The sequence below is a fragment of the Platalea leucorodia genome (genome assembly GCF_965183815.1).
Source record: "Platalea leucorodia genome assembly, chromosome: 10".
In the NCBI taxonomy this organism is placed as follows: Eukaryota; Metazoa; Chordata; class Aves; order Pelecaniformes; family Threskiornithidae; genus Platalea; species Platalea leucorodia.
In genome coordinates, this window is record NC_138832.1 from 17,297,185 (window position 1) to 17,322,047 (window position 24,863).

Sequence of the window (24,863 nt, forward strand, 5' to 3'; positions counted from 1 at the left end):
AATGTAGTATTCTTTTCATTAGTTACAATTAGAATTGAGTAGAATTGAGAAAACTAAGTGCCTGGTGAGCACTATTACTTTTGTTCACACTCCATGACCGAGACAATAAATCTATTCAGGCTCATGATAAAGAAAGCTCTCACTAAGCCAACAGCAATAGACTTGAAAGCTTTATGAATGCTTCTTCACCAGCCACTCACATTAGTGCTACTGCTGATAATTCAGAAAAGGGCAACTTCTGCAGGAATTCCAGTGAATGAAGCAGCAGCCTTCCTTTCATCTAGTCAGTTCAGGATAACAGTTACATTTCAGTCATGTGCAAAAGGAAACAGCAGGTTGATCAACCTCACTGTTTTTCTCAATTTTGAGGTGGAAGTGTGGGAGCTGAAGTTTGTAGAAGACGTGAGCCATTCCTCCCTGTGCTAGGCAAGCTGCCCCCAAGACGGTATGGATTTCATCACTCAGGCCTCTGAGCAGGTGATGGGTCTGCACTGACTTTTTCTTGGAGACTCCCATGGCTACCATTTTTCTATCAGCTCAGATGCTACAAGACAGAGCTTCCTAAAAAGATAAATTCCTTTTGTTTTAACCAGAAGATTGCCGTGGAATTGACCATGTTCATTCTATGCGGGAATTAGTAGATGAACCAGTTAATTTTCCTACATAGTAAAAACGTTTTAATTTGAACTGTAGTTTGCAGAAAAATGTGCATTTGGTTTCACTGGCACACGGGAACGTGCTGTCTTCCCTCCCCTGTGGGGCCTGGGGCATAAAGAGGCTCTCTAGAAGGTGACAGCTTGAGGCAGAAGTCAGGGAGGGGATCACAAAGCAGTCGATGGTCACTACAGCATTGTTTTTACCACCTGGGTAAAGAGACAGGAATATTATGGTGCCAGCCACCACACAGGTCACTGAGGTGATGGGAACTCACCTACAGAGGTCCCTCAAGCAGCCCATAGCGCTGCTGTGCTGGGTGGGATCCAGTTCGTTCTTTCCAGTTGTTTTCAGGACCTCTGTGCCCACAAGGGCTCTCCTTGATGAGTGGTTTATGGTAAGGTTTTGTTTGTTTGTTTGTTTGTTTGTTTAAAAAAGGTGTGGAGACTGACTAGCTTGAATCCTACATTTATTTCTTTTCTTCTTTTAAAAGCTAAACAGATGGCCTATGAATTATAAAAAGGAAGATCCACTTTTGTTTTCAGTACATGCTCATGGAGCTTGGTGGGGGAGGTCAGTGCTCCCAGCAGTTTGCAGACTGGCAGGAAAGGTTATATGACCATATTTAATAAGGAAAGCTGGAACGCACGAAGAACAACAGATAACAATAGCAAAGCTGGTAACCCGGGTCTTGCTGACAGAATCAGTGACTGAAAGGAATAAAAAGGAAGCATCTTCCAGGTGGATGAGGAAGATCCTGGAGGGCTTGCGGTGGTGATCTCAGTATTGTGAGGCCAGGTAAGAAGAGCTGTATGCAAGTGGAGACTATTGGAACCCAAATGAACCTGGCAGACTGCAGACAGCCCACTTTCCACGTGTAAAGCGAATAAGCCCATGAGTCTGAAAGTGGGTCTTTTAATAATTTGTCTTTTCTGACAGGTTTCCAAACTATTCATTTCCCAGGGGACTCTGTTTCTATAGATGGTAGCAGTGGTTATATGGGGAACGGGAAGAGGGAAGAAAAGAAAGAATCACTCCATAGTACAAAGAAAAAAATTTAAGTGTCTTATGTTTTCACGCTGAAACTAAGATTTTTAATTCCCTATTTCAAGGGACTGGTTATAAACTGGGCCTACTCTCTCGACTGGAAATGTGAAGAAGGGTTTAGCTTTGCCAGAGTTCACAAAGCAGTTTCCTTTGTTCTGGTGGCAAGGCATTTGTAATCCCCAGGCCACCTGGAACTGGCTCTGAACCACAAACTGAAGCCAGCTCAGAATCCAATAGAAAACCACAGGGAAAACCAAGGGAGTTTAACAGGTCTCCAAACAAAAGCAAGCAAAATTGTGAGTTTGGCTTGACTTCGAAGAAAGGACAAGAGGGAAAAAGGGAGGCTATAAAGAAATGGGTAAGAAGGAGATTTGAAACTGAAGTGTCATTCCCTGAATTATTTTTCATCTTGTTTTGGATTCAAGACAATTCATCAGCCATAAGGCTGAATTCAAATTAGAGGAAATATTCACAACTTTGGAAAAAACTTTTTTTCTTTAGCATTTGTGTTTCTGCTAGTGAAGGTGGTTTGCTAAAAGAGTCAAGTAAAACAATTTTGTCTCTAGTAGGCATGGAACCTTCCCCCCTGTTTATCAATCTTCTTATAAAGAGGAAGGAGGCAGCAAAGTGGTTGAATATTTTATATCTACTAGATTGAAAAAAATCCCTAAATTTGAACTGCATATTTATACAAGTGGATTTGCAATTTCTTTTTTCTTGCAAGTTCATTTTTCATTAAGTGTTGGGGTTTTTATTACATTAAAGTTGTAAGACTTCGGCCTTAGAACTAAGACTATAATGGTAGATCCAAAAGCTGGGAGGTGTTTTTATCAAAGCAGTGCTCAGGGAACAGCACAGCTCAGACTTAGATCTCTCCCAGTGTACCTAAACACTCTGGCTGTTTTAATGACATTTTCATTGGCTCACTGAAATTCTGATTGCAGGACTGTACAGGCCAACCCTTACATTCATCTTTGCTCGTTCTGAGTTAAAGCAATAACAGCAATAACTACACCACCAACCGTCTCTGTCCATCTGAAGGTCCACTGCAATTAGTGCACTACCAGCTCTACTACCAGCCGCTATATGAATGTGCTATGTTATCAGCTTTCAGACTTAATTGAGCATTTGATGGTTTTCCTCTCTGTAGAGAATTTTATTAATTTATTCCTGTCTAGATTTCACACTTCACATAACAGTTACCAAGCAGTTTCATTGGTATCCGAACTTGTTTCACTCAGATCAATGAGGTCATGGTTTGGTGATCTTCTTAAAGAAAAATGAGTAATTTATTATCATTGGTTTTTTTAGATCACACAAATGGAACATCTTTCCTAAAAACAAATGGATTATTACTTACTCTTTCAAGGTTTCATTCAAGTGCTAACCTACTTCTCGGTGACTACCACTGCTACATGTTTGGGGTCATTGTCCGGAAAAGATCAAGTTCCCACTTATGATGTAAATCACTCTGAGAGGCTGCAAATCACAGATCCTTCAAAGTTTTTGGATTTTTAGTTCTTATCAATTTGTCAAGTGAGAGAGCAGTGCCCGAAGAGGAACAATTCAGCAGACGGCTGGCCCTGCTGTAGTTGCTCCCTGAACCACAGGCCAAGAGGCGCAGCGATTCTGCGGCTTGTGTGTGTGGTACCTGGCCTTGGCACAACTCCAAACATTCCTGCGCGTTGCTTTTATAATGGCAATTCTAATACCAACTCCTATGCATAATAGGGAGAAATCCTAAGCCCATGTTACCTCTCCTTTAATGTCTCACTAGTTTTCAAGATCCTACTCGTAAAAGAAAACAACATCATGGAAGTATGATCTCAGAAAGTGTTAAAACAGTACCATGTTACAAATTCGGTGCTCTTGCATTATCTCTGCTTTCTTTGATCCTCCACCAGAGACCTGCACTGTGAATCCAGCCAGAGGTACCATTCAAGGCCCCATCACTCTTGAAGAATTTTCAGCCTTTCTGTACTTTTCTCCTAAGAATCAATCACTACACAAGACTCACTAGAAACAAGATGACAATTTGAGCTTGACTAAAACATACTAGATGTCCCAGAGACCCGTGTTTTACAATGAAGAAAGGCTATACCATCACTATTCAAAAGAAACAACTTCTGAGCAAAGTCACTGAAAGGCAATTTTAAAAGGCTCACATTAATGACAGCTTGAAAAACAGACATCCAGGGATGTCTCCTCAAGTTAACCATCAGGAATATAGTTCTCACCAGAGGGACTTAAAAGCAAGACCTGTACTCCTCACTGTGAGTTTAGCCTTTTTTAGGGAATTTTTAGGCTTTCTGGATACTGGGACAGAGAAGAAAAGATGTTCAGACCTGGCAGTTGGGTCTCTCTCACCAAAGCTTAGATCTAAGTTTAAATTAAAGTTGGACTTCAGCTAACATCCTTATTAAGAGGGAAATGTGACACAAAAATGTCAGGATGTGCCTAGTACAGTCAGTGATACAGCCTGTAACAACAAGGCCATGATTTGAAAATTCAGGGATAATCTCTAGTATCATGTTTCTCAAGTCTCTCTGAGAATAGTAAGTGACAGCCAGCCCGATTTGCACGTGGTTAAGGGTCAGCAGGAGCTATTTCTTTTCTGGTTGCCTTTCACGCACACATGCACTGGTCCTGCTGACCTCTGCATCATGACAGAAGCAACGGAAAATCGAACAAATCAGCAGTCAGTCATTCCAACAGGGACTACTCAGGCACAGAGGAAAAATCTCCTAGCATTTAAGTTGAATCACACAGGTCAACAGTGTTCCTTGGTTTTGTTTTTGTTTTGTTTTGTTTTGTTTTTTTTCCCCAAAGTCTTCAGAAATGTTAGTTATTAGAAACGAATATATGAAAATATAATATAGAACATAGAAGAAACGTCAAAAGAACACCAAGTTATCTCAGCATATCACACCTAAGTTCATGAACTATCTGGTCTCTATCGGCTTCAGCACATCCTGTTCCAGCAGAAGAAACCCTGTAATTGGCTGGGTTTGCTCTCGGGGAAAATTTCTTCCTTGCCCTTAAGAATTACAATGCAGCAAGTTGCCCTGAAGTTTGCTACTGCAAATGACTAAGCCCTTTTCATTTATTTCCTAATAATTTTCTATTAGAACTCTGGATATTACTGTTAAATTATACTGTCTTACTGAAAAGCCCCATTACGAATGACATAAATCTGAGGCACAGGGACAACTGCTCCCAGGAAAGTATTAAGAAATCCCCTTCCAATAATTTTGTATTTGCAATACCCTGTTTCTGAGAGCACTGAACACTTTCTCTTTATTTCTTCCAACCCACACAGTGGCTGAATTAGTGCACCTACTCCTCTATGCTTTTTTTTATTAGACATCTAGCACGCAAAACAAAAGCTGCGTTCAGGATACCCCTCAGACTTGTCTGCACTGCTAAACCTCACTGATTTTATTGCCTCCAGGAACAAAACCTGTGGAGCGCACCCTTCTTCATGCATATATGTCCTATGTGTAGATGCAATGACGGAAGGCAAGCCCCCCTCAGTTTGTATATGGGCAACTGAGCACGTAAACCAGTGGATCAGTTATTATCTCATAGGGTATGCAAGGAATGGTATCACAAAGAATCATGAAGTGAATGTCCTTATGCCAATTTGCAATGAGAGCTGGTTGAGTCCTGCAGCTGAGTCTGGCTGGGTCTTCTCTTAAGTGCGTGCCAGAAAAGAAGACATTATCCTCCAGGATCACTTACCAAATACCAGTTTAACTCCCTATGGTTCTGTCACCTTGTACTTTGGGCATGATGGATTTCTTCAGGAAACCTTCCATTTGTCTGTCCACTCGCAGGACACATACAACATTGTCTACTCACATGTTATATTACAGCTGGCTTGACGTGGGTTTCAAGAGGAGAGGTACCTGGGTAAGCACGTTCTGCTCCATTGTTATTTGGAGAACAGAAGGGAAATGAAAACGCCCAGACCTGTTGGAGAGGAGATGGCTGAGGAGGGCTGAACAACATCTCGGCAATAGATCTCCTGGATGCAAAGCTGACGGCATGAGGAAGCAGTCACTCCACTTTGCATCCTTTCTCTCCACCGGGCAAGGTTTGAAGCCCACCAGGGAAGACACTTCTTCCACGAGCAACCAGTGACAGTGAGCTGAAACGTTACTGATGCGCTGCAGCACACAGAGCTTTTGCAATGACAATCTGTTGGGACTAGAAAGTAACGTCAGTCATTTTAAAGGTATCTAAAGCTGGGATTGTATTAATTGGAAAACTGAAGGATACACAATATTCTCATTCTTGTGCATGCTGCTGCAAATGGGAAGTCACTGGATCCTCTCCAACTACAGAGCAACATGGGCATTTCTGCTTGAAGCCCTGGCTGTTCCTGCAGCTCTCATCAACAGTAAACACTGGCTTTCAGAAAGGCAGAGGATAGATATTTTCTCTTTTAAAGCTTTAGAAAAGGAGGGTGAGTGAGCGGAAATATACATATCACCAGGGAAAAGAAACAAATCTTTGTTTTTCTGCAAGTCTAAGTGTCAAAAGAACAGACAGAACTGATTTCTCTCAATAAAGACAATGTCATCAAAATGATTTGCAGGAGCGCCATCATTTTTTACACAATTTTAGATAGAAAAGTAGAAGCATTCTGATTCTACTTTCCCCTGCGTTTTGATAATGCCAAAACATTATATCTCAGTAAGTTAAATTTTATTTTATCATGAATCATACTGACTTGATATTGTATCCGCTCTAACACTGTATGCCAGTATTGAATACCATATATCACAGGGATTTTGTTTATACAGAATCAGTCACTTTTAATGTGGGAAATGTCACACACTTTTAATGCGTGACATTTAATGTTAGTGTCATACAGAGCCTGGGAAGACTATGCCATGCTGAATCCATGCGCTTGCTCTAAGTGTGAAATTTAGCTGGCTTCTACAGACATGCCTGGGACAGTACAGGCATGAAAGCTGATCACGTACCAGTGTGCAAGTCTGAGAGGCAACTATGAGATGTGTAATCCATCGGCTACTTAGATGTGCTCCTCTTGGACATTTGACGATTAAAGACACTGGCCCACTAGAAAGTATCATCTTTGGATCTTTTCAGAGTAAGTCTATGGGAAAAAAAACGCACTTGCCAGTGAAGCATATGGAAGGAGGTATTCTATGACTAAATTGGAATAACAACACTGCATTCAAAGGATTTGAGATACAAAATCACCTTTGTCATGAACAGTTAAGCACTGAATAAAGCCAAAGCACCTGAACATGAAACATTCTGTAATGAGAAGATATTGCCACCAACAAAATGAATTGACTGTATTAAAACACATACTGTAAGAACAATGAGAGGTGCCTGCAGAGAAAGCGACCTTACCCCTACACATTTTCACATCGTGATTTAGTTCAAATTCCCTGTTTGGTCTCTGGACCTGAAGAAAACTCCTCTTTCCTTTCACTTGGAAGCCAGACTTCCAGCACTCAGAAAAGCGGTGCAGCTTTTCCTGGGATGATGGGTGCCTAATGCAGTATCCAGGTTATAGGCATTTGAAACAAGTTCCTCAGCCCTCCTAACACCCACTGAAGCGAGAGCACAAAGGCTGGGCTGCAAATGAAGTTTCACTGACAGCCCCTCCAGGCTGTCTAAATCTGATTTTGATTTGCTGGTCATGCGCTCCACAGACATTCAAAAGCCTGAAGGCTTAAAATCTATTATCAGTCTATTTTATTACTGCTCAGAAAGTAATATCTCAGTATCTCACCAATGTCTCAGCAAAGGCTTGATTCTTCTCTGCGTGTCCACAGCAATGCTGCTCTCCATTAAGAACTGTGCAGATAGGGACAAAGCAAGGGAAAAAGGATACGCAGATTTCCTAACTTGATTTCTTGGCAGTTCTCTGGCATCAGATGCTGGCATTAAAGATCTGCAGGCTTATTGCCTCATACGTATTCAAGGCCCTCACTCCCTTGTTATTCTGCATCCTGTACAAAAATCGAGGCTTTGCTCCGTCAGCCAGGCTGGCGACCACAAACCTCCCCCTCCCGCCTTCCCTGCACCCCCTCAAGGCCCTGACTTTCTACCCTCCTGATTCACATTATGGGAATTGAGTTATTTTCTTTCACCAGCAGCTAATTAACAGCAAACATGCACTAATGTTTTACTGATCTTGCTCATCATAAAGCATTTATTCAGTACTTGAGTTTATTTCAGAGCTGGGCCCAGTTAGGAGAAAGGCCTCCAGGAGCAGTCCCTTGCTGAGGGCAAAGGTGTGGCTAAACTTCGCTGAGATTTCTTCCTTAGCTCATCTTCTCCCCTTTCATCAGGCTAAGAAGATCTAAGCAGGCCCAGTTCTTGTTCCCTCTTTAAAAAACAGAGGCTTTTAACACAGAAAAACAAACATATTTGCTTAGAGAGCAAAAGCACCACATGGTCTGGCAAATTACTATCTTACATACTCAGAACTTTAAGGCCACCCTGTGCATTTACATCCATTTTAGTTTCCATGTTTAGTTTTGGTGCTCTCATCTTTGAATCCTTCAGTGAAGATGCTTCAATCCAGAGTGATGATGTGAAAACCCCAGAACACAAAACCTCTGTAATAGAAATGCTTTTCAGCTTTATCTGAAAGTAGCATTGGCGGGTGCTGGAAGATTACTGGCATATCCAGGGGCTGTACTGCAGAGAGACCTCCAGAACGCAGCATTTCCATATTGGGCAGTAAAGTCACGGTACAAATGTCCCAGCATTTGTCTGGGAACTGTAATGAAACACACATCTATCCATCAGTCAGGATCTGTTTTGGATGTCACTGGATCTTGCTGTAGTAATATCCCTGATTTGGCACAGAAAAGGCACCTGAGAACAACGCAGATCCCTGGAATTCACATGGATTAGCTAACACAGCTCAGCTCTGCACTCTTGTAAAAGTCCCTGCAGATTCAGGACCCCTTAATATGTTACAGCTGTGCTTAACACTGGAGGAAAAATACCAGACTTCGGTTTGCATCTGAGTGTCAGCTCAATGTCAATATGTATTGTGAGAAGAGAGAAGTTTTAATGCAACAATAATTTCCTCCTGTTATACACACACCCCCACACCTGCCTATGGAACAATGTCTAATAAAGGAGAGGCAATATTTAAATTATGGTATCAGACCCTCTTCAGCCTGCAGAAGCAATCTCTTTCATTAAGGCTGCTCTAATATTTCTTAATTTTCTTCAATATTACGTTTCATTTACAAAACAGATATTACGATTATTGAAATGACAATTCTGTATAAGAAAGAATTCACCGACACATTTAATTTTTACCCATCTCCAAATCACTGTCATATCAGCCTATCCTTCCTTCACCTGCTCATACCCACCCTTTTCAAGCAGCTTCTGAAAAATTCCTTCTAATTGCTTCAAAGATGCTCACGCCTGGATTCAACAAGCACCCATGAGCAACCAGAAAATGCAGCTTCTTGAAAAAAAAAAAGGGGGGGGGGGCTAGAATTGTGAAGAACCTTTTCAACAAATAGGAAATTCAGTGAAATATGCAGTTGTCATCTTCCCCATACAGTTTTCTTATTTGCCACATTGTTTTGACTGGGAAAAAAGTAATAAATTGGGGGAGAGTGAATTAGCATAGCTTTCACTATTGCCTGTGACATCCTTTATGTACAACTTGCTAAAAACCCTTGGTGTTCAATTCCTTCTACCAGAGAAGATCTTCCCAGCTCAAGAGTGTGTCCTTCCTTTCAAGCCATAAACTTCTGGGACAGGGACCTCTTGTCCCCACTTAGCCTTAGCACCACATCCAAGCATCTCACCCCCTTGCGCCCTTTTCCATAGACAGGGACGAATTTCAAACAGAACGGTTCTAAGGCAAGAGACTTGACGTGGTTGGATGCAGCACACCCTGGCCACTGGACACACAAATGCGGGTTTTCACCCTTTGGGCAGCACAGGGAATTGCACCAGGGCTTCCTGCGTCCTTGCTGAGTGGCTAGAGAGACATCAATTTAGATATGAATTGCTTCTGATTTTCTCTTAGAGAACCTAAATGAAAACTTCTTTGTTGAGAAAAACTTCAAAAGTTTTACATTTACCTTGAATCAAAAGCATTTTGCTCCCCAATTTTTTTCATGCAGCTACCAAACCAAAAGACTTAATTATGCTTGCGACCCTAAACCCAGTGTTGCACACTGATGGACGCAGTCACCTCTTCATTTCCACTACATTGAGTTCTCTCTACCAGTCTCTACTCATTCAGTCTACAAAAGAAGGCAATTCTAACAGAAATTGTTCATGTTTCTAGAAAATAAGATCATATTTTAGAACTTCTGCTCTCATTTGTGACCTGTTAATTCTCACAAAGCAGGTGATCCTGGTTAATGACTAAAACGCAAACATCTGCTTATCCCCCTCCAAAAAAATGGATTAATAAAGCTGAAATTACACAGTTAATGGTGTGGATAGTCTACTACAGAAGTGTGATCATATTTCAGAACATTACATCTAGCTCAATTTTAATGAAATTAAAATAAATTACTATTGCTATTTCCCCAGCTATTTTAAGCCACCTATGATTTCATAAATAATAATAGCAAGGATACATTACCAAATTTTTGGAAGAAAAAAGTAATTCAGTAAAGGAAGAAATATAGTCTTTTATGTGCAACCACTATATATAATATCCTGCACTCCGACATAAATCTGAAAAAGGCAAAAATATCTGTAACTGTATAAGAAAGTCCGAGCCAAAGCAGGAAAACTGCCTAACTGACAAGGAAGATCTTATTGCTGTGTAATGCCTTCCAAGGAGCATGCCATATAGTTTTTATCTGGAAATGAGGAGAATGCACAAATTATTTAAGAATTTGCCCACTTGTTACCAAAACTACTTTGCCATGTAAACAAGCAGAGTTTTGAAATTTCCCAGAAAAAAGTATGTCCCAGAATTTGATCCAAGATCAATCCTTCATTGTTCACATAGGATTCGCATTAAAATTTGCAGAGTATTAAACTAGTAACTTGATTATCACAACAGTGACTTCTCATGAAAAAAGTATAGCTCCCTTGTATAGCTACACCTTGTACAGTGTAAAGCATAGCACACATAAATCACTATCTTCCTGCAATATTTCAAAATCATGGAGTTCACATTATACCAAACCTGCGACAGAGCAGCTAATAAAAGAATAATTAACTCCAAAGGCTGCAACACGGACTTAATAGTGAATTTGGCAGGCGCATCTGATATTTAAACTGGATGTTGGTCCCCAGTACAAACCACCATGCCCCACAGCACAATCTTTGATTTTAGTAGCCTTCTTCGGGATCAAAATGGACTGAGGCACCTGAGACAAGGCAGCGAGACTTAACAGAGATGGAGAGAGAGCAAATTCTGGGCTCTGAACAGTGCTGATATTTTGCTGCAAATATTTGATATTTAATTCATCCAACTTGTGTATAATTTCAGTATGGAACAGCAGACAAGGATGAAGCAATCTTTATTCTCTGAAACTAAATAGTTTAAAACCAAATCATATAAAGTATCTATAAACTCCTTTTAATTCAAAACTGGATCATTTAAGGGATATTTATTCATCCATTCTTAAAGAGTCCTCCTTTTTTATCTTCTCATTTTAGGCATAGAGCTGACATCAACATCCACATGATGGAAATCACGAGCTCCAGCACATGCTTAATTTAAGGCTCATCCAACAGTTCCAAAATACTTCTGAGACATGCAGTTCAGTGCCTTACCAAAGGAGGGCTGCTTAAATTTGTGACAAATCATAATTGTATATCAAAATAAACATTTCTGCAAAACCAGACAGAACTGTAACTCCCCATGGCCTAACCCCATCGGAATGATTCAAACTGTGTCTAACTCTTGAATAACTCAGAGGATTTGAAAAAGTGCATTACTTAACCAAAATACTTCATGATTTAAGAAGTATCCAGTTCTGAAGGTTTATGGCAAATTGAGAATTTGCAAATGTTGGACTTAAAAAAAAAAGTAATTAAGTGAAAGCACATGTTTAATTATAGCTATTGGAAGAGGTAACTATAATTACTAGGGAAACTAATTTGAGACAAAGCAGTATGTGACATATATAATTATGAGAATAAAAATAATGAGTATATCTTAACTGGAAGAATATCTTAATCCTGAGAGCTACATTTAAACATTTTTTTAACCAAGACAATCTATACATTCTTAGTTATACTTTAACACAATACCCACCTTAGAACACACGTGTAGAAACCACTGTCTTGCAACTCAACCGAGTGAAACCATATTGAATCTTCATCCTTGCTCATCCTAACTTCAGAAAATATAATGGGTTCTTCTAAATCTCCTTTGTTTTTGTACCACATAAGCCTAAGACCTGTGCTTTGGGCCATGCTATAATTAGTTCTGATATAGCTGTAGAAAAGGGCACATTTCACTCGGACTGGTTCACCTGCCAAAGCCATGTATGTCTTGAGATCCACTGACCAGTCAATGCAACCATCAACTGAAAGCAAAACAATAATAAAGAAATATTAGATACAAATATATTTTTCAAGATAGTGAAAGGCAGCTTGTGAAATGCAATGCAATTAAATAAAAGAACCTTTGTTTCATAGCAGTGTGAAAAACCTGAAGCAGCTATTGGCAATTAAAGGGTTTTATACATCTTTTTTAGTTACATATAAATGCAAATGTGCAGGCAATAAACAGAGCACATTGGGCCTGCTCAATTCCATTTCTTTAGAATATCACTACTTTCACCCCCAAAACACTAATTCTTTAATAAAAAACCCAAGTAAAAACCCCACCTTAACTACTTGCCCTGGTAAACCAGTTTTGAATTGTTTAATTCCTTGTTGGAGGAAAATGTACATTGGCATCTGATCCCAATCTTATCCCTTAAAACTTTTCCATCCACCTCTGCTAATTATGTTACATAAAAAAAAATAACTAACAGATGTGACATTTATCATTTTCTTTTCAAGGCAGTTCCACATAGCTTTTTTTTTTTTTCCTACAGCCTACTCAAACTGCAGAGATGTGTCTTATATAAACCAGGATACAATTACGACATGCTACCTGTGCAATCAAGCTAAATACAGGAATTGTACAAATATGAAAAGGGATCTTTTGATATTCTGTTTAGCAAAAACTTTTGAAACAGTTTTCTTGATACTTCACTTTAAAAATGAACCTATGTTAGCCAGTTTAATAAAAGATTATTTCTCCTTACAATTTTTTCTCCCATTATTTTAAATCATCTTAGTCACAATATAATCCTAGAACATGCATAGATATCAACATGTAACTCCCCCTCACATATCAGAGACCTTTTAATTCAATCTTTTTTTACGGCTGGAAAAACTGTAAGCCTGAAAGTCAACCAAGAATATAACAACAACAACAACAAAAAAAAGACTGCAAAGGCAGATCATCAATAAGCAAATGTGCTAGCTAAAATTAATAGACTTGATGAAATGTGTAGCTTTTAGAATTTATTGATCGTATGCAGCTACATGTAAAGTGGAACATCTTTACCCTTGATGTGGCTACCTCAAATTCAACCAAGAAAGGTTCAAGTTGCCTCTTCTGCACTTACAGTATGAATTCTCAAACTCTAAGTGTTAGCTATTCTCATACACTCTTCATTTCATATACACCTTCAACAGCATTCACTCATTAAGTGATTTTTTTATTTACTTCCCAAACAAATGTAGTGAGCCAAAATTTCTACATGTGGTGGAATATCAGATCTAGTCCTTTTTTTAGTGGCTTTTACTGCCTTTAAATCATGTCTACCATTTTTTCAGGCTTCTCTTGAATCCTTCAAAACTACCCATGATAAATGGAAGGTTTTAATTTCCCCATTGCAGTAAATCAGCTTTAATTGTACTCCGACCACATGAACCATGCAACTGAACCATATTTTAAACCTGTCGACACTGACCACTTTCATACATTTCTAATACATAAACTTCCATGTAACATCTTGTTGTAAACCAAACTTCACTTGTAAAACAAACATAGGCTCAAGAGGGAAGGGAAACCCATTACCCAAAACTACACTTTTAAGGTATCTGCTGTCATGAGGGATGGACAGGCGGAGGGAGATTGCACACCACCTTCACCCAAGTGGTGCGGATCAGGCTACCTGCTCCCGCCGCCCGCCCCGCAGGCAGATGCCAACCCAGCAGCTGGGTGTGCCAACTGACTCCTGACTTCAGCAAAAAAAAGCCCCCAAACCAAAACATCCACCTGAAGGTAGGTACACACAGTTTCGGTTAGCTTCAATTTTCATTTCCAAACTCATTTTGCTGAAAACATCTTGCCGATTTAAATTAGAATTCATTGCTTCTTGCTTTTAATGGCTACTGTTAATGACATGAAATGAAAGGCCAGCAGCAATTCACAGACTTTCCTTTTCTTCACTGCTGCAGCATCGCTTCCTCCTCTGTGTTCTCCCTCTCACAGCTCAGTGCCACACAGAACAGGACAAGTTTGGGTCATCATTTCTTGAAAATCATGTACTGAAGTATTTGTTCTCAGTGCATCCCCTCCAGGTTTACAACATCCCTCACCATGACCAAAGCCACACGCTGTAACTCAAACACTCTCCTGCCAGGACCCCGTGAAACACGGCATTCACCTCTCCCGGCGATGGTGTTATACAGACATGGGCAACCAGCAGCCGAGCTGGAAAAAGAACCCAAATCTCTCGGTCCTACAAACCCATCCAATCCACTTTTACATTAAAGCCTGGTTCTGACATCATAAATTATTTAATATAGGTGGCTTTGACGGCTTTTACATCAAGCGGGTATCAATGTACTCCGTACAGAGCTTCCTCACAAAAGCTCTGTGCTTTTTTTAAGCCCTGCTCTTTAGGCTGGTGTGAGTTGACAATTAAAGAGCAGTGCAGAGCTTACAGCTGCCTTCTCTCAGCAAGGGATGCGAAAGGCAGCGCTGAGCTCTCCAGGTGGCTCATCCCCGTTCTCCAGGACATACAGGTATTCTCAAAGGCACCCTTCCCTGGGCTTCAGCAAAGTCACAAAAGTTAAGTAGGGGCGTAAGCTGAAATGAATAGGGGTGCCCAGAACTGGAATTCAGATCCAAACTAATTCAGCCGATCTAATTAATTCTGTCAGTCTTCTGTCAATCTAATCCTCTCACGTCATCTAATGCTTTCAAACCTGTGCTGGTTCAGCAAAGTTAAACCACAGTAAAGAATAACTGACATTCAGACACACATGGAAAGCCTGTGGGTCAAGCAGAAAGGTGCCAGTTTTTCATTTATTTCACAGAGCAGAGTCACAATTAGGAAGAGTTACAGAGTTAGGTACTGACCCAATATGGAAATCCAGCTTTGGAAGCTGAAAATGCCTCTGCTTTCAATAAAATTTCTCCCACATCCACACCAAACAACTTGGCAAAGCACAGCTCAGACGAACACCAAGCATCCGTCAGCGTCATTCAACCTGCCTCATCTTCCACTTTCATTTGAAAATTTCTTCTCCCTTCTAGTGGGCACTTCTCTACTATTTTATTTTCAAAATTACAACTGCTGCAGTGTATAAAGCACAGTGGAACAGATGAAAGACATTTGAATGGTAATTTACGGCCAGGTCATTAGAGTGGCTAAAACCCATCTCCAGCTGCCCCCAGTGGAGAGCGAGACTGGGGGGCCAGTGGGGCCAGTGCACTGCTGGCCACTGCCGGCCACTGCCAGTGCTCCAGTGCAGGCACTGGGTAGGGTGACCTGACCCCAGCCCAGCACCTGCATCTCACAAGAAGAAAAGAAAGAAAAGGAGATTGACATTAGAGACCTTTTTCCCATTAACAGTACCCGAATGGAAGAATTTCAGCAGCCAGCGGCGAGGCTGACCCCAACACAGCGAGCGCGGCGGAGGGGGAAGGTGCAGGCAGGCTGCCTGCCCATCGCCCCTGCCTGCACCGGCGGCTCCCCTGCCGCAGCTCGCTCCCCACAGCATGCCAGGAGGTGGTAATTACGGAGAGGAGAACACACAGGGAACGGAGTAACCACTCATTATAGGGTTGATGACATCTGCGGAGGGGAGAAGTCTCACAGAGAGCCTTGACTAAATCTTAATTATTGAAGAAAGACTAATCAAACAGGAGACAACATTTTCCCCTTGCTCTTTTTTCCTTGTTAAATACACAGTCAAGAATGTTTTCTCTTATGAAGCTGTAGAGGCTAAAATCTAGGTCAGGCTCCCTGCGCTCACGTGGAAGCTGGAATTTTTCCTCTTGCCGCGCTGTCAGTCACTGGAGCGTGAGCATTGTTCGAGTCGTTTGAGTATTCTCCAAGCTGTCATTACAAATGACTGGAGCTGCTCAGGTGGAGTTTAGCACTCCATTATCCAGAACAAAGTTTGCTGTCATTTTCGTTGGGCTGGCTCTCAATACATAATATAATCACGTTGGTAAGAAGAGAAAGATAATGGCATTAGAGAGAGAGGCACTTATTATACAATAAATGTATATACATCTTTTCTCTGCTACCCAATAAGCAGCTGATCCTTAATAAGTGCCTGACTGAAAGCCCATTCAAATTAAATCCTATCTATTATGGGTGTATTTTAGACACTTTCAATAAAGACAATTATTTGAAATATTTTCTAAAATTTGGAGCATTGAGAGGATATGGAAAACATTGTCCCATTTTTAGCCCAGCTTCCTAAGGAAAAGAGGTTTGCCCATCTATCTGTCAGTCCCCCCACCCCATTAGCGTAACTTCTGACCCAACCGACTAAATTCAATCCTATTTCGTAGAACATGGAAGCGTTCAGGTACACGAGAGCCCTGCGTGGTGCAGGAGAGCGTCCCGATGTGTCCCCGCGGGCAGGGGTACACAGCAGCGGTTAACCACGGTGGGGCCCCGCTGGGCCCACCCCAGTTATCTCTCCAGGCTAAGGTAACCTGAGGAGATAGTGAACTGAAAATGAAGGTTTCAAAATTATTAAGCAAATTATAGACTAAGTTGGCTGACAATAAGTTACTGTACTTTTATGTTAGCAGTCACCCAAAGTGTGTACTGCATCTCCTTCCCCAACATTTCCTGGTAATTTCCATTATTCTTATTTTAAATAAATCTAGTTGTCTAGGGAGTCTAGATGCATTTTAACATGAACCACAATAATTTATGAGCAATTATAGAAGAGCATGTACATAGTCTCTGAGTAATTTGTCTTTCTGCTTGCTGTCATATAAATAATTTTTTGCATTGCGAATCTGCCTGTAATAATTTTTGTAGGGATCAGTCACCTACAGCAATTTATATCATGGCATTGTTAAACATGTTTGCCTACCTTGTTACCTGAAAATCTCATTTTAAATTGAAATCATATACAAGTAAATAATTAAAAAAAAAAAAAACCCACCTAGCTAATGTATTAAATTTATTTCTCCACAAAGCAAGCAATGCTTGCGACTGTAAATACATAGTCAGGGGGGAAAAAAAAAAAAAAAAAAACCACAACAAAAAAACCCAGTCCTCTGATATAGGAGTTATATTTTTATTTATATATTAGCCATTGAACAGCAGAGTCCAGAAACTGATATCCATCACTCCTGGGGGTTTGCAGACACGTAGCAATGACAGACGCACTCCATTAAGAAAGGCCAAAAAGGGATGCAGATTTTTTAGACTCTTAAAGGGGAGAAATCAGTTACAGCCTATGAATTTTAGGCAACTTGGTATTTTCAGGTCTTGATTCTGGAGAAAAGGGAACACATCCTACATTTGACCAAGCACAGTAATGCCTTTAATAGCTTAGGCTGGACGTGATCTTCACAAAGGGTGAGGGTGTTAGATCAGGCTCACCGTACAGAATTGGTTTCACACCTCTGGCTTTCTGGCTGTGCTACGCTAAATCTGCTACGGCGCTTGCAGACCCCTGCCAGCATCTCATCACAGCCTGGCGCTGCCATAGGAGATCCGTCTGTCAGCCGAGGCCAGCGCGTGGTCCCCTGCCACCCTGCCTCCTCCCTTCTCCCAGGGCCCTCCCCTGCTCCTCACACCATCAGCCGAGTCAGGGAGCTGAGCCACCTAAAAACTGACAGCAACCACCACCCCCTACCCCGTCTGCGATTCTTTAAATGCTCCTATATTCAGAGATACATTTGCTGGTCAGAGAACACATTTCAAACAAAACAGTCTATTGATCACTTTGCATGCTCTTCAAAATCATGGGTGTCACCTCCAAAGCAAGGTAAGGTCTTTGCTTGTAGAGCTCCCTCAGCTTAGCTGACCCACCAAACCAGATGGGTGAAGGACACTGTCACAACAATTAATAAAAATCCACTCTACCGAAAGACAACTGAGCTGGTATCTCTGACATGGAGAGCAAGTTACCCAGTTTTACAGGGGAGAAGGAGAAGCCTACGCTGGTGGTGGAGGGTGGCCTTCTCCAGCAGCAGGGCAGCCGACCTCGAACAGCAAGCAGGGAGGAAGGAGAAGGAAGTTCAGGCAAAGTGTCTGTGGTGTTTCTTTTCTGTGAGTTATCGTTTCAGCCTTCTTTGAGTCAAGCGAACATTAGTTTTTGACTCTTACTATGCTCATATTTTAAACCGCACTTTAGAAAAAAATCAAATAGGTTTCCTCTGAGGGATACAGTAAATCAAAAAAATGTATCTGTTAGAGATGAAGACCACTTAGAAAACCACCTTCGATCCTGAGAAAAAAGCAAGTTTATCATGATTCAAGCTGGTTGAATTTTGCAACGTTTCTCCTACTACCCTGTTAACAACTTTAACTAAATAATTCATTCCTATCACAGTAACATCTAGATTCAGTAATCACCAATCAAGACTATTTTGCTGTAGAAACAACATCTAAGAAGAGGATCGTTCACAGACTTTGTAGTTTCTCTACTCTGATCTCCATTTTCTGCATGTTTTCTAGCAAGATTTAGACCATTTAAACTTACTGGCAAAAAAGCTGGGGACTTTCAAGATATGTAAAAGTGCAAATATTCCAGAACTGCTAAATCAAATAATGATGAGTGCAAAAAAATTTCATTAGATTTAGCAACATGCAAATATTTCTCCAAATCTGGCGCATAAATAAGGAAAAATGCATTTACTTCTCCTTATACATTGGCTGAATTTTTTCAAAATTTTGATCAAAGCTTCTGATTTCTATAAGATGGGCTAAAAGGTTTTTAAGACTTGTATATGCTTTTTTTTTTTATCAGCTTTTCTTATGAGCCACAGCTAAACAACGCAACTCAAATGTCAAATATTCCAGCTGAACACTCATAATCTCCTTTGATGTCAAACAAACTGTAAATATATACTGCCAGAGGTCCAGATAACAACAGATTTCTCTGTCCTGACTTACGCATGCATATGGAGCCAGAAGCATTTTAGTCTTATATTGAAAATGCAAAAGAAAGAACATAATAGTAGATCGCCAATCCGTAAAATTCTCTAGGGAGAGAAAAAAAAAACAGCTGGGACAAATTCTCAGCTTCCAGGAGCGATGGCGTATTAACGAGGTCGAGACTTAGAAATTATACTTGAAGAACAATAACGCTGAAGTGGTGTCAGTAGAAGTAACTGGACAGGGGCATTTCGTTGTGTAGCAATTGTCAGGGCCAGCTTTTCAGGTGGCACCTTATCACAGGGATTTTCAGGAATGCTTGCTGATGGAGAGAAGAGCAAATCATAGCTGGCAGGTTAGATTTTGCTGGAGACAGGGAGCTCTGAAACACATTCTGTGATGGAAAGGAAATTTCTGGTCTCATCATATTCTTTGCTACTTCTTCCACGTCAGATGTTCCTGGAGACAGATGGACCTGAACTGAAGTGCCCTTCCAAAGCTGTGCTCCTTGCTTCGAGCGGATTGCTCTGCTGAGCACAGAGAAGAGGAGGGCACTAAAGCAACTGTTTAAAATGCAGCATATTTACCCTAAAAATGAGTGTTTGGTGACCTTGATCTCCTAATAACTTGAATATCTGGCAGGTTTTTAAACAGTTTGTGTTGAAGTAAACGGTATAGAAATTGGAACTTATAAAGCGGTTTGGTTTTAAATATTCAGTATAATGCCTCAATTCTCCGTGGCTGTCACCACATTAGAAAGCAATGTAAAAAGGCACCTTGAAAATCAACAGCAGTAGAGCCAGGACATGAGCAACAAAGAACTCGTACTTCATGGCTTTATGCTTTCATATATTTTGTGAAGTCCCAGACATGGGTTCAAGGACTGTGCCCCAGCCTGCCCTGCCTTCTCGGCCCCTCCTGCACGGCCTGGCCCCTGCCCTGCCTGCCGCGGTCCCCCTCCCGCACTGGGGCAGGCAGATCGGGAAGAGTTGTGGGAAAGTTCATTTACAAAGCTCTTGCCTCTGCCCAGCCGCCGCCTTTGCTCCCACAGAAGCAAAGCCAAGTGGGTGATCTGCACTGAACAAGTTATCCGAACAATTAAACTTGTTTTTCTTGTTTGTGGATCTATAAATGAATCCCCATTTCTTCAAAGTCAGCCATGAAATAACATCATTAAATTAGCACGCCTCCCTTTCCTCTTTATCCCACTAGCAACAGAACATTATTTTACACAAAAAGTATGTTGCTCTAGATTGGAGCACCCAGATCAGTTACGTGACATTACATCTGCTTCTTGGACTGAACAAGTAACAAAACTTTCCTGTTAAATACTGAAATGTAAATTCCACAAACAAACAACTCAGGCACCCAACAACTCAGTGCAAACACAGGTATGAACTCAATAAAGACAGTCAATTAGCTGTTCACCCAGCTCTGAAACCCATCTGAACCCCAATATTTTTTTTACATAATGCCCACAAAATCTAGTAAATAAAAATACTTCCACTTTCTAAGCTCCAGAAAGGGAAAACAAGAAGAATCAGTATCCAAGAAAAGGGAGAATAATAACTGATTTAAGTAATGAGTAAAACAGACTGAAAATATTCCATTGCATTTATAAATAAAAAATTTATCCTAAGAAGATTTCAGATAAGGAGCAACACAAGGAAAATACACTTTATACCTGAAGGTATATGCAATTAATATTTTAAGTGGTGTCGACTATACACGAGCTCTTTAAGGACACTCTCTGAGACAGTTTTAATATTCTCCAGCCAGCCACGTTAATCCACGGAGACTTTCACATACTTCTGTTTTCAAGTCTTTAGCACCATGCAAACTTTGGGAACAAAGCTGAATTCATTTCAATAATTGATGAGCCTCTTTTCATTAGTTCCTTTGAATAAAGTTACTGAAGGTAAAGTAAATGGAAACTAGATTCCAGATCAGGTAGTTGCAGTCTCAAGTAATCACACAATTAGGAAACTCTATATCCACCGCTTGTTATTCCCAGGAGGGAATTGGAGGAAAGAGCTGTGAATAATAAGAATTCAAAATTAAAGAGAATGAAACTCTATTAACTTGCTGGTCCCTGTGGAGCAGAGGGACTGGTGTACATGCACAAGATTATTTTGTTTTTCATCTGTTTTTCAAGTATGTGGACAGTTTGAGTTGGATTATCTGCTTTGAGGGCACAGTCCTCTTGAGTTTGGATTAGGTTTGGAAGACGGACTCCCTGTTGAATACACCAGGCTAAATTCATTTCTACAGTCTGCAGAGGGGAATCCTTGAGTGACACAGGTCTGCTGCAAGGGCTCTTACTCCATCTCACTTGTGGCAGAGGAAGACTGCTCGACAGAAGAAGAGAGCAAGGAGACTATCAGAAGAGCCTAGGGATAGTACCACACCCCGCCACAAGAGGAAAGCAGGACTCAGTTATTCCTGTGGATAAGCTACGTGGTATTTGTGCAAGGTTTAAGCAATTCTTCACTGGGACACCGCAGCAGGGACATTTCTGGTAGTCCAAATTCCCCATTTACCATGGGGAACTCATGCCTGGCCAATGCGCCTGCCTTGCCCGCACAGCCAACCATGCCATCATGCAAGGCCTTTGAGCCGGAGCCCGGACTCCGGGCCTCCAGAGGCCTCTTCCGACCTACCTGACCCCAACGATTTGGTCCTACCACCGGCACAGCCCTTGCTGGTCACAATTCACAGACACATAAAGGGAGCCCTTCGCATGAATGCCCATATCTGGGCGCGCACGCTCTCTACCCTACTCATTTATTTTCTAGCTTACAAAGATGCCGTCAGTCCATCAGATGATTACCAAATGCTTTACAAAACTAGTTCCCCATCCTAAACACACGAGGTAGAATGAACCTTTTGGGTCTTGGACATCGCTAAACTGCTTGATGAACACATTGCAATGTTTAAAAAAAAAAAAAAAAAAAAAAGAAAAGAAAAGAGAGAATGCACAACTTTAAATCAGGACGTGCTCATGAATAAAAGGAACAAGTCAAGTTCACCTGAATTTACTTGCAACAAATAACCAGGTTTGGTCATTTGCTTTGTCTCTACACATTTACCTTTGGATATGTAGACATACTTACCATTTTACAATTGCTATGCCATTCCTCCTGTTATCTGGCACAGATAATTTCAGCTGCAGTGAGCCAATTACCATTTCCACTTGCATGACAGGTGGACCTCTGTTTGAAAAGGTTGTGACCCACGCTCTAACCTAGGTTGTAATTCCTCCTCTCATTTTAATTCATTAGCTGCACGTATGCAGCAGAATTTAAATAGGAAACTCTCCTGACTGCAGAACACACCAAATTTTATTTCAGTAAAATGAACGCTCGCAAATCAAAACAATATTTGCTTTTATAGGACAACCATGAATAGAATTGTTAGAGGATTATTTGACGAAAATGTGCCTGTAACTGATGAATTATGAAGTGCTTTCAAAATGAGATATTTTTAAACAGTAAACGTTGTTCTGAAGACTTCTGTTTCTATTTAAAATAAACATAGAGTTATCCTTATTGGAAGCTATTATAATTACATGTAAGAAAGAAAAATGAAGGATGATTGAAAAATGAACCATTACAAGGGCTACCTGTGTTACGGACATGTCTCTAGGTAAAGCAGCAAGCAGTAATGCAGCGCTGTGCTTTGTAACACAGCGTTGCACATTTGTTTAGGTACAGCTTTACCATTTACATATACATTTTCCAAAACCTGCCTATCGCAACATCTGCAGCACTGCATCCACTGGCCGCTCCACATGCCCCAGTAATGTATCTCCAGTGAAAACACAGCCATGTTTATGGGGCCACATGCACTTTCATTTCTCAAACACAGACTGTGAAAAGGGGGCTGTGATGGCAGCCCCCCCCCATCTGCCAGATCCCCCCAAATCCCAACCCACTTCCAGATCCCCTGAGCCGTGGCCCTGAGCAGGTGCTGGCACCAGCACTGCGACTCCTCTCAGTCCCCCGTTCCCGGGGCCTCGCTCCTCCCCAGCCCCAGCCCTGGGGATGGCCCCTCGGTGGGGGAGAGGGGACATTTTGTCATCGCCGGGGCTGCAGCTCCCCACACGGGCACATTCCTGGGGACTTCATCCGCTTTCCGGTCATTTTGCCAAGTCTTGACTCAGGAGGCTCAGACCAGGGCCAATGGCTGACTGAAACCCCACAGAAATGGGCACTGCTTTGAGCTGACGCAGAGCAGCAACTATTTATCTTTAAATAAGAACCATCATAAAGCAGACAGACCCCAAACCAGCCCAGTTTACAGCCTTTTCCTCACACTTCCCTGTAACTTCATGAGCCAGAAACAAAACTGGTGGTAGGAACATTTCATTTATTAGTAAGCAAAAGCGACTAACTACAAATACTTCATTACTAACACACCATTTGCTCAGAATGGCATAAAACAAACAGGTGTCTGTTTTATTCATGGGCCTCCTGTCATCCTCAACAGCTCCAACTTACTCTGCAAAACACGCAGCAGCCGCATGTTTCACCAAGCAGCGCCCAAGAGGGGGACGGGAAGATGGAGAGACGTTTGAGCTCCAGGCTGAGGCCGGGCCAAGATGGGAGTTGGGATCCGGGATGCGGGAGGGGAGCCAGGGAGCCCTTGGCACCTGAGGCCTTTCTTCGGATGTCACCACGTCCTCCAGCTGGGACACCATCCTGCAGCCCCACCATCCACCAGCTCATTGTTATTAAATCATCATAGCTCAACGTTAAAAGATGACTCTGAAACATCATCATAAAATCCTCCACCTGAGCTACTGAAAAACGAGAAAAATTACATAACTGGAGTAACTTTTAAAATTCCTATCTCCCCACTTGTACTGACTGGGTACTCAATACTCAGTAAGCAACGTGGAGACTGCTCATTTTCTATAACGCTCTTCCTCACTCCCAGTTTCTTGACCTAACCCCCAGCCATCATTTACATTCCCAGCCTTGGGAACTGACTGCCGTAACAGTTTGAGGGCAAGTGTTTCAGTGGTATTTTAAAATTATTAATACAACAAAGCGTTGAGGTGGCTACACCTGGATTGGCTCCCGTAGGCATCACCCCAAAGAAAACCAATATGTTTTCCACTTAGGAAACTATGTTTTAAAATATGGAAAATCACTACTTACATGCTTAAACAGAAAAAACTCACAGTGATTAGGGAAGACAGGACAGAAATACGAAGCTGGATACCTTCCTCTTCCCTCCATCCTCTTCACAAAGAGGGAGCTTATTTCCAAGCCTGGCTGCAGTTATCTCAAAGAGTTTGAGGGGCTCCAACTGCTCAGTGCCTCCCTCCCGTCCCTGCTCGGGGCGGGCAGGCTGTCCCCGCTCCTCCCAGCGGGCTTGGGGAGGGCTCCTGGCTCCCAGCTCAGGGCTGGGGCTCTCCTGCCCCCCTGCCCCCCGTCCTTCCCTCGCCGCCCCTGCTAAATGCAAGTTGAATTCAGCAAATAGCGTTCAGTGGGGAAGCTGGGGAGGGGAGGAGGATTAATTTCGACAACCAGCGTTGTGAGTGGATGCATTCCCAATTAAAAATGTTCTATTTAATTCAGCCTAGTCAATCTTATTATTTTTGACTTTATTATATTTTCAGTTCACGATGACAGATTTTTCAGTTCAGATGACAGAACTGTCATCTGTCCAGCTCTACATCTGAAGGAAGAGGAAAACGGCTGTTCCCAGCCGGAGGGGAAAAAGCACGCAGGAGGTATGTGACCCTAGGGTAGGGATTTGGGGCTACAGACAGGGAATTGAAGTGAGAGGTCTCTG

General features: G+C 41.6%; 1 protein-coding gene across 1 annotated transcript in view; it reads right to left on the bottom strand.

Annotated features, from left to right (window-relative positions):
• The window catches only part of IL1RAPL2 (interleukin 1 receptor accessory protein like 2), a gene marked incomplete at its 3' end in the record, with an annotated part of 395,896 nt that overhangs the window by 180,842 nt on the left and 190,191 nt on the right, over positions 1-24,863 (bottom strand). Inside the window, exon 3 of the mRNA XM_082322891.1 lies at positions 11,951-12,224. Within this exon, the coding sequence (XP_082179017.1) occupies positions 11,951-12,224 (274 nt within the window). The remainder of the gene's footprint in view (positions 1-11,950; positions 12,225-24,863) is intronic.